At 38.2% G+C, this 11,227-nt stretch overlaps 1 protein-coding gene across 6 annotated transcripts in view; it reads left to right on the forward strand.

The window, feature by feature from the left end:
* The first annotated feature begins 392 nt into the window (after nucleotides 1–392).
* LOC122071337 overlaps nucleotides 393–11,227 on the forward strand; it is a 14,135-nt gene continuing 3,300 nt past the window's right edge. For 4 of the 6 annotated variants that reach the window (XM_042635680.1, XM_042635694.1, XM_042635700.1 and 1 more), the window contains exons 1-3: nucleotides 393–535; nucleotides 710–860; nucleotides 4,312–4,464. In XM_042635680.1, the coding sequence (XP_042491614.1) occupies nucleotides 726–860; nucleotides 4,312–4,464 (288 nt within the window). In that variant the 5' untranslated portion in view covers nucleotides 393–535; nucleotides 710–725. The remainder of the gene's footprint in view (nucleotides 536–709; nucleotides 861–4,311; nucleotides 4,465–11,227) is intronic. The other 2 variants (XM_042635712.1, XM_042635687.1) reach the window with 2 other exon arrangements.

Genomic DNA, 11,227 nt, shown 5'->3' on the forward strand with positions numbered 1-11,227 from the left:
GACATCACATAACAAAGAAAGTGGATGAGCGCTCTTTGGTAACCATCGAGACCAACAAGGATAAAAGAAGAATGAGATTCATAAATCAGGTATTGATACTCATGCATTCTACTTTATTTCCCTTTTTCCTCACTACGTGCTCAGATTCTAACTTAAGCATTAGAGGGTCCCCCACCCGATCAAGCCTCTTCCAATCGTCATTCTCTTGCTCTTTATGTGGAGGACCGTTCGAAAAAGAATCTAAAGCATCAATGAGTTAAACTGAATTACAGATATCATACACGAACCTAGGAAAAAAGAAAAAAAAAAACTGAATAGAATAAAATCAAACCGAGACAGATTCGATTTCGGTTTATACATAGTGTTTCTTAAACCGACCGGTTCACACTTTTACTTGATGGAACTGCGGTTTAGGAGGTAAAAGATTTAAGCGATGGAGTTCTGGGATTGCTACCGATTGGCTTCTCCATAAGCTGTCAACTCAATACTTCGGAAGGACGATCGCTCAAGCATTCTTGTAGGCTTCACTTATCAAGTAACCACTAACTATTTTCTTCTTCTTCTTCTTCTTCTCTCAATCCCTTTTTTCCTTGGAGTTCCATTTGGAATTTGGATGTTTTGTTTAGTTTCTTGCAAATTTTTTAATTTAGTAGAAGTATCCTATTTATCTACATCATCGTCATCTTCTTCTTCTGTTTTTGGTGGGTAGTCTCAATCGATCGAAAATGAATTCTGTTTCGAACAACAACGAAGAACCCAGATCGTGGGATGAACTTATCGATATAAATTTAGTACCATCGGAGTTGTTTCTCAAGTTCCGGAAAGAAATCCAGGGCCTCCGTGTTGGATTGAATTTGGAGGTATATTCTGATTATTTTCCCACTATTTGAAGTCTTCCTGCTACTGTTAAGAGCTTTTAAGTTTTGAATTGGATTACTGTCTCTGGTCAATAGTTAAACTAGTATTATATTACGCCTGTTCAACAGTATGAGCTGCAAAATCTTATATATAATCTAATGACAATCGGTCCAGCCCAGCCAAAACGAGATTATTGTTTGACTTTATAATTTTGTTTTCTTGTTTTCTCCTATATGTAGAAGCGTAGCTTCTGTAATCTTGGTAGAGGGATATTTTCTTGCTTTTATGTGCATAAGCTTAAAGAGCACATATATATCCATCAATTTCACATGGAGGTAATGTGTGGACTCTCAAACATGCTACGTAGGATGGCCTGAGAATCACCCTGTGGCTGTTGTTGGATAGACACAATAAAAGCTGTCGATATCTTATCAAACAATTTTAGGCTTTCCATAGCAGTATAGCCCGAAGCAGTAAAGACCCTTGAGTAGAAGAAATTGGAACAATTGACTGAAACTTTGAAAATCAAATAGAGTTGTTTAAGAAGGGCGTGAGAAAGTAGCACATGATTAGGATTAAACTAATTTTAAAGGGACTATCTGTAAGAGAGATTTATTTCATCCCCACTGCTAAGTGATGCAGACAGTGGCATCTCCCCCACCCCCACAACAACACCCCCCCCTCCAAAAAAAAAAAAAGAAGGAAAATTCAGTATTTCTTGATTCAAGAATGCAACAAATCATTTAGAGGATTTAAGGTAGCAGTTGACTGTGAGGGGATGGAAGCTCCTTGATGGATTTTGTGAATTTTAATAATGAAATGGTGGAGGTTTTATTAGAAAAACTTGTTAGGTTGACGGTAATTCTTATGAGAAAACAATTATAGGTCACAGAGATGGTAATCTAAATAAGAAAATCGATTAAGAACTAACAAAGTATTGCCTGAGAAATAGATTTGCAAGCACACTCAACAGCATCCTGAAAGTAGCAGCAGTTAGAAGCCCATATCTATTGTAGGAAAAGAGAACTTTCCATCTTATAACTGAAATCAGATAAAGTAGTCTACCAACTTTTATAGGCCCATATTTATAAGCTTTTATAATTCCATTCTTCTTTGGTTTGTAACAGGATAAATTTCTCTCCCACTCGTGCTATAACCTTTAATTTAATTAATTAAAAGCAAACCCCTTAGCTATAGGACTTTCTCAATGCGACTCAACTTTGGAATACAATAGGAATTTAAAAAGTAATCCCAAAAACTAAATAAACCTGTTTTCCTTAAAAATAGTAAAATTGGTGATACCGAAAATAAATAAAGATGTTATACAATATTAATTACATTTACATCATAATCCAATGGTCAAGCTCATAAGTACTAAAATACAAAGTAAAAAATTGAACTTGCTAATTATAGCTCACTATCAAAAGAACTTATTGCAAGCATTGTTTGTGCTTTATTCGTAATGCTATGTGGTGCTACATGGCTTCAGACACTTTTTCTTCATGCAACCCAATTGCTGTAGTGGATTGTTCAGGGTGAGTAGAAAGCCCACTAGGTAAGCTAAGGCTATTACACCTCATGTCAGAAGGAACATTAATATCTTATGGCCTTATTGGATTTCTTTCGATCAGAAATTTTTCTTTCTCCAATTCACTTATAGAAAGAAAAAGAAAAGAAGAAAAGAAAGCTCTGTGGCATCATCATCTCAATAATTTGTAGAAAACAGAAATGTCTCATGATACTATAGACTATAGTTGAGTGATTTTATGAATGTGGTGAGAGTTAAGTTTGCTGCATAGCTGTAAAATTAGCAGCGGAAATTAGAATATGTTTAATTCCGTCTCTTATCCTGTTCACTTGTCAATAAAACGGTCCTATGTACAGTGTCCCATCAAAGAGCATATTATACCGTCTTCAAATGGTTCATTGATTCCCAAATCTCTGGATCAGTTCACTATGGTTTATAGATTGTTCTACTGAAATGTGCAAATGTCTCCTGTTGAAGACTGGACTTGACGTGACTTCGGTGATGCAGATTCTTCCCCAAACTAGGCTTGTTTTATTAGGAATAAGCCTAGGGTTGGGTTGTATATGTGTTGGGCCTTCAGTCCTTGTGGTTTGGAGTGTATTGGGCCATTTTTTTGGGTCTAAAAGAGGGGTTCTAAGATTGAGTACGGGATTACTAGTTAGTTTCCTTTTTAGTTGGGTTTTGATGAGGTTAATTAGTTTCTAATGTCAATACTTCTTATTTCCCAGTTTCTATTTTGTAAGTTTCTATTTTCAGTTCTAGTAACTAGGTGAGTTTCTAATTTTTAGTTTCCTATTTCAGTTTTTGGAAATTAAAGTTAGTTTTTATTTTATGTAACCCCCATCATTATTATAAATAAAGGAAGGGCTCTAATTAGGAGTCAGACGATTTTATGAATGAAAAAGAAGCCATGTTGCTGTTTGCTCTTATGATTGTGCTGTGTGTTTTATCACAGTGGAAAGGGGTGGTGTTTGATCCATTTGACACTCTACGGCATGAAGCCCGAGTGGTCTTTTCAGTTTTATCGTTCTTCTTTCCAAATTTTATTTTCAAGCATCTGTGACTGTTCAAAATACCAGCATATCAGGTAAGTGGTCTGACTTTTCTACACAATTCTGGGTTAAGAAATTCTGATTTCTCTTCCACCGACCCCTACTGTTTTGGAGTTCTAGCCACCTGATGGCTACATAACTTGGATCGAGTGTTAGACCCATCCAGAAGAGAACTTGATCCCAATCTTAGGCTGATCAGACCATTGGTTCAACTGTTATGGATTTTTCTTCAATTCTGGTCGATTCTGAAACCTGCCCAGATTTGAGTTCTGGATTTTGTTTTGTCTTGCTGAAGGGCTGCCGATCTTATAGCCTATTGTTTAGCATTTTAATTTGGTGATTTGAGTCACTAATCCTTAGCTGTTAGCTGGTTACAGTGTTCCTGAATTATTGATTTTGACTGTCAGTACTATACTCTGTTATCTCAGTTTATTACTAGCCTGCTATGGATTATTGTGGTGGTTGTTTGGTTGTTCTTGGATTAAAAGTTCCTGCTATTGAGACTTAGTTAGACTCCCTACCCTAGTCCTACAGTATTCGGTCCCCCCTCTCTCATGTATGTATGTTTTGAGACAAGTTCATTGATGCAGCGATTAATTGGATTGAGCTTGTACTGCGGGTTATTTGTGGGTCCTCTGTACCTGAGCAAGCATTAGTTAATATTTTCGGTTTTAACCGTAAGCATTTTCGCTTTTGACCTTTTGATTGAGGTTTATTGGTTGGTTCTGTATACTTCAGAAAGCATAAGTTTATTTATTGTAATTCGAGCAATTCAGTGATTTCATAAATGGATATCTGCAAATTACTTGAGTTATACTATGTTCTAAAGTTATCACTCATTTGTGATTCTTGATCTCAAATACTTTGGTCCAGTTCTACAATGTTCCATTAAACGAATGCCACACAAAGTTGGTGTTAAAGCCTTTAGACCCAGATCGGAGGTGGAAGCTTACATATGAGCCTATACATCATGATGTACGAGTTCTTTCGAAGAAGATTTCTATTTCCAAATTTCTTAATCTTCAGGTTTGATGCCTTTTTCCTGATCCCTATCTTTGTCTTTCATGCTTAAGTGAAAGCATCTGAAGACCTTTCTTCTGTGAATTATAGGGGGTGTTTTATACCATTTTCATTCTACTCAAGCTATCTATGCATCTTTGATCCATCATTAGTTTGTAGAAGTTATGGAGCATCTCAGAATTTCTAAGAACTGCCTCATGAATCCATAGAATTGACATGGTACAGAACCTGACCTAGATTGGAATGAGAACTTGTTAACCAGCAAATTTTTGAGAACCACTTAATTTCTGTTGAGGCTTGGCAGATATTGGTACTGTTTTTGGGTTTTGCTTCAACCACATTTACTTTGTAACATAGGCTTTATATACAGAATCACAGTTCTTTACTAAATACTGCATATGTAAGATGCACCAAACAAGGTAAACATTAAAACAGAAGTGTTGTTTTGAAATCCTCAATTCAACTCAACCTTATCCAACTAAATGGGGTCCGTGTAGAGACCCCAAAATTTGGTGTCTACAGTCGGCTACATAGATCTTCAAAACCATACTTGTTACCTGTCATAAGCTATGCTTATCTTCCTCACCACTTCTCCCAAAGTCATTGTAGGCCTACCCCTGGATCTTTTTGCTCATTCAATTTGAAACAACTCACTCCTCCAGACTAGAGCATTCAAAGGCGATTGTTGCACATGACCATGCCACCTCAAACAACTTTCTCGCAACATATCATGTATTGGAGCTACTCCTAAATTATCTCTAATTTTTCATTCCTTATTTTATCTTTTCTAGTTTTACCACTCATCCATCTCAACATCTTCATTTCAAGTACACTAAGTTTGTTTATATATTGTTTCTTCACTGCAATACTGAGCTCCTTATATTGCTGTCCTATAGAATTTTCCTTGAGTTTTAACTTTTAAAAGAATATGTTCACACAATACTCATCCCTCCACTTCATCCACCATGTTCTAATTCTTTGTGCAATATCATCTTTATTTCTCCTTTATTTATGATTGAACCTAGGTACCTAAAGTTCATTTTGTAGTATCTCTCTATTATCAATGTCCATCGCATCACTTTCAGCCCTGTTACTATTAGTAAAGTTACACATTAGACACTCTTTTTTTCACACACTATATCTTCTTTTTTTTGTTATACTTATTTTAAAGCCTTTTGATTGTAATGTTGACTTCCATAATTCCAACTTCGTATTTATCAATGCTTTTGTTTCATCCATCAAAACTTTATCATTCGCAAAAAACATACACCAAGGGATTTGAAATTGAATATCTTTAGTTAGCGTCTATGATAAGCGCAACAAATATGGGTTTGAAACTGATCTTTGTCCCTTGAAGTAATCCAATTGTGATTGGAAATTCACTATTCACTACCCTGCTGCCTACAATTCTTACACTAGTCACTACACCATTATACATATCATAACTTGTCCACAAATTTACTTGAAACACTTATCTTCTGTAACACTTGCCAAATTAACTCTGTAGGGACTCTATCATAAGCTTTTCTTAAGCCAATAAAGGCCATATGGAGATCCTTTTAACATTCTATTGATATTTTTGTAGTTTCCTAAGCAAGTAAATAACTTCTATGGTTGATCTTTTCTTCGCATAAGCCAAATCGGTTATCGGAAATATTAGTTTCTTTTCTCAAGCGAGTTTCAATTACTCTCTCCCGTAGTTTCATAGTATAGCTCATAAGTAATTCCTCTAGAGTTATTACAGCTTTGAATACCACCTTTATTTTTATAAACCATCAGTATAATGTTTCTTCTACATATTCATCTAACATTTTTATTATGCTCATTATCTTATTAAACATGTTAGTTTGCCGAGTTATTCCACTAATTCCTAAGCTCTTCCATACCTCTACTGCGATGCCATCTGGACCTAAGGTTTTATCTATTTTCATCTCCTTTAAAGCTTCCTTTATTTCATAAACCTTAATTTTTCATATATATATATCCAAGGTTTTGATTTCTTGATGGTTATTACGACCTTTTAAATTCTATTACTTGTATTGTTTTTGAAACAAGGTAGTAACTAGGAAATCAATCTAAAAGGTGTACCCATAGCTTAAAAACTCATTTCAGTATGCCATTTCGGTTATACCGAGACCAAGGGTGTAAATCGGATCAGTGCCGGTTATTTGTTTCGGTTCAAGGGAGAGCTATACCAAGAACCAACTCGTCTATGACATTGGGTACTCTAACCGAATCGAGCTTGGTTTGGTTCTTATTTGGTTACATTCGGTTTTAGTGAAGGTTTGGAGTTGGGAGATGAGACTTCGCCTGCGAGTGCCCCCTGAAAATGAAGACAAAACCCAACCATGCAAGGGCTAAGGTTTCAGCTGCCATAGTTGGGGAAGGATAGTTTGAGAGGGGAAAAGAAAAGAGAAAACTATGGGGAAGAAGAGAACGTAATTAGAGGTAAAACTGAATCGGTTTAATATGACAGTGAGGGGAAGAATCTATAGCCGATAGGAAATTTGAAGTTCCGTGACCTTGTTGCTGCTCTCTAAAATCATTGGAGCGCTTCCAAGTTTCGCAAACCGCAGACTCCATGGCTTCAATTTTTCTTCTATGCATCTCTTAGGTTAAACTAAGCCAAAAGGGTGTAAAGAATTAGGAAATGGAAGAGACGAACTCTCAGGAAGTGAGAAGAGAACCATGCTTGGATAATATAAAAGAAAAAAAAAAAATGTAAGAATAAAAAAAGAAGAGGAAAAGTCTATTCTTTTTTCCTCTCCCTTCGTCTTTCCTTCATTTTCTTTTATCTTATATTAAATTTTTTATACTTCTCAATTCCCAATTTCCCATGCCTCCATGTGACCTTGCTGACATGTCGGCTTCTTGGTTGGGTAAATATAATAAATTAATATGTAAAGACTCAAAGACGTGTCAATGAATAGACAACCCTTTAAGGTGTGGAGTTATTTAAAGGTATTTGGTTCGATTTCAGTTCTAATCAACAGTTTTGGAATTCGATCTGAAACCGAATTTAATACCAACATTCTAGAATTGGATTTGGACTGAATATATTTGGCTTGGTTTGGTTCGATTAAAATTTGGCTCGGTTTTGGTTACATTTTGACATTGTTAACCGAGACGACCGAAATAAATTGTTTTTTTTTTTTATTGGACATTTAAGTGGGTAAACACCATTTCGTATTGTAAGAAGTCATACAAAGTGGTGTTTTGGATTTGCCTCCTTGGTTGGTAGTAAACGTTGAATCTTATTGTATACCTTATGTAATATTACCTATTCTACACATTCTCTTAAAACTAGAAGACAAAATAGGCAAGTAAAATAAGTAAATTATGCAACCATGGATGAAGAGACATATATTGATTAATTATTTACGAAATAATACCAAGTACAAACTACAAAGTACAATTCATTTAGGCAGCCAAGTCTCCTAAGTCCCATTAATACAATATTGAGCAGTATGATTGTTTATGATTTGAACTATGACGTGCTGGATTGGTCCACTCATGGCCTGGCAGGGCCGACGTGCATTTTCCTTTGACTGCATGACAAATGCATTCCATGTCATAGTGTGGGAGAAGAAACGAACGTAGTCCTCCACAACTGCACTATAAACGACCTCATCACAAATTGGAGGTAACATATCCTAGGGTATAGGTCATCGTAATATGAAGAGCCAACCACTGAGCCACGGTGATTTGATGGTTTTGGCAGCACGTAGTCACGTACGACTGGTAGGATGGGCAGGAGAAGCTGTCCCTGTGACTAGGCGTCATACTCAAAACTAGGAACGAATGAAGGAGATGCATGCTTCCCCATAGCACTGAAATGACCATATGCATTGAACTTCGACTAGTTGCTCTCCTGGCAAAGAATGGGCATACCAGCACCCATGTCCTCTACTGTCCTCTATACTCAATCCGCTAACAGTGCTAGACTTGCTATCAATGTCAATACGATCAGTATGCTCATGTGGTTAGAACCGGTGACGAGGCCCTCTCATGTAGCCTGCATGTGAGGAGGATGGATGTGCAATGTGGTCTGTATCCTATGGGACATGATCAAACTGGGTCTCCCTAGTGAATCGAATCGGCTCCAACTCCCACACCTTTGCCTAGTCATATTCTTTAAGTCTTGCAAATCTATCACCACCACCATCACTATGACTGTCACCCTTAATGAGCAGATAGTGATGCTATGCGAGTCTAACCACCTAAGGAAGTGGACCAGTCAAGGTCGTCCTCATTATCGTTGCCAGGTGCAGTCTTGACCCTTTGAAGCCATATAATCATCTACCTCAACACCCATTTGACTGGCTATCTGGGGTCAGGCCTACCCCTAGGCTGATCCATTATTGAGTCACCTCGAGTATAAGTATGACCACTTGAGGAAGTGGACTAGTTAGGGTCGTCCTCCTCATCATCTTTGCCAAGTGCGAGCTTGAACGGTCGGGGTGTTTATGAGTGTATCTGACCCTCTAAAGCCATGTAATCATCCACATCAACACCCATTTGACTGGCTATCTAGGGTCAGGTCTACCCCAAGCCAATCCATCACTGGGTCACCTCTATCCCTCACCCACTCCACCAAAGGATCCTCCTCATCTGACAAGATCTAGAAAATGTTGGTGAGCTCGATTTGGTTCCTGTCGTTCTCCATACCCATGCATATGCTACATCTTTTAGCCTTATATTGTAGTGATACACCAAGTCAGCAAGACACTAGGAACCTAATAGGTTCTGCCCTCTTTGGGTGGATGAGCGAAAGCATACTCTAGTTTCGCTCACAAGCTCATAGTCGGAGGTGGAACATGTCTAGAAGAGGACCTTGATTGCTGTCTTCCTCAATTGTTCTGCCACACCCCCATACAACACCCACCATTTAGTTGCATTACAACAATAAGACATGTTATTTGCATTTCATAAATTTCAATACAAATGTAAGTAAGAGAATTAGCTACTGAATTGCGTACCAACATCAAAAGTTGCCCTGTTAGCCACTACGGTAGCGGCAACAAAAATCCTCAAGACATCCCTGAAACTTTTAATCTATATCCATTTGGAAAATTGTTTACGTTAGGAACCCATTCAGAGTAATTACTTATTATATTCCTAATGAACTTCAAAACTCACGTCATTGTTGCAAGCAACCTGTAGTACACTACTTGGCTTCAACTTGGAAACCACTTGCTTGGTGCTTTTATAAGTTCCGGATTCATCCAAAGTCTATGCCTATATTAAGACTTGGGATTTAGATAGTATGCTTAAAATTCTCACACACACACCCACACGCGCGCGCACACACACACACATAATATCTTTTATAAATTATAAAATGCTTGGTCACATTTGAAAAAAACTCACCAGCCTTATACAATGGATGCATAAGTTGAAGCTCCCAATGGTCCTTGATAATCTTCAGGAAGGTCCTACTGTAATGTGGCATCGCATTGTTGACGTGTCCTTCAATATGTCCACATCAACATACAAGTGTGGCATGGTGGGCTTGAATGCAGAGTCCACCATCCTCAAGACATGGACAACTAGGGCTAAAACTTTCACCACCTTACTCAGGGAGTCAGGAGTGCTGCCAAAACTCCTCAGATGAGATGGTTGCCTATTGCCTTACCACCTGGGGAACCCAACTCCCTCCATTCAAAACCATTCCTTAGATGCAAACATAGATCTGTGTCCGGCCTTCTTCGCTTCAAAGCTCTTCAGTGCATTGTAGCTTATGGTGAATCTAGTGAGTCTGGGCCTAATGCACTTCACCCTCATAAGGTTCAGTGCAAACCCATGGTTGTAGACAAATGTGTTCAACTGTTTCGCTCTCTTAACCACACTTTGCACCATTTTTATTTTCCCCTTGTCCTTCAGCATGAGTTCAATGCAATGGGCTGCACGAGTGGTCCAGAAGAGCTGGTACTTATTGTTATTCATCAAATTCTGACTGGCCTTCTTGAAGTTGCTTTTGTTTTTTGTTACAACTTGGACACTGTTCTCCACTCCTACCTTCTGAACCACCTCCTTCAATAACTTATAAATGTATTTTGCATCCTTTTTCTCCTTGGATGCATCCACAGATTTTAGGAATACTTTGTCCCGTCACAGTAAACCATAAAGTTGGTGATGGGCTTTCTCGTGGCTCCGTCCAACCATCACACATGATAGTCACCCCGTTGCTCCTAAAGCTTCCTATTTTGTTGGGGCAAATACACATTCATCAACCCATATGTGGTGGGCCCCTTGACCCTTGGGTCAGTGGGTCAGCCTCAGTAACCGTGTCTAGCATAGGGCCCCATAGTGGTGTGTGCTGGGATGTTGTGGAATAACCACCACTTAGACATTGCCTCCCCAACCATCCCCCTCACATTATCTCATAATTCTATTGAGAGATTGAATTCTGCAACCAGATCCGGCTGCTATGGTTGCGACTGGTTTGGTTTTAGAGAATTTTATTTGATCCTACAGTTTAACTGACTGGTTGTTGGTTGCCCCCCATAGGTTTTTGAGTCAGTTACCTATTTCCAGATTTGTAGGTTGATTGGATCTGGAGTTGGAAGTCCTCCTGTTGTAGTTGTTACTCTCCTACCACTGGAGTACTGGACTGAACCTTTGTGAGGTTGAAGACAACCTCCTCATATGAGTAGATCTACCCCCTTGTTACTTTTTGTTCCACAATCACCCCTCCCCTTCTTCCTTACTCTATGTTTCTTATTTTACTTTTGATTCCAAGATTCCACCCCACCCAACCCCACCCCCC

This window comes from Macadamia integrifolia, chromosome 2 (genome assembly GCF_013358625.1).
Source record: "Macadamia integrifolia cultivar HAES 741 chromosome 2, SCU_Mint_v3, whole genome shotgun sequence".
In the NCBI taxonomy this organism is placed as follows: Eukaryota; Viridiplantae; Streptophyta; class Magnoliopsida; order Proteales; family Proteaceae; genus Macadamia; species Macadamia integrifolia.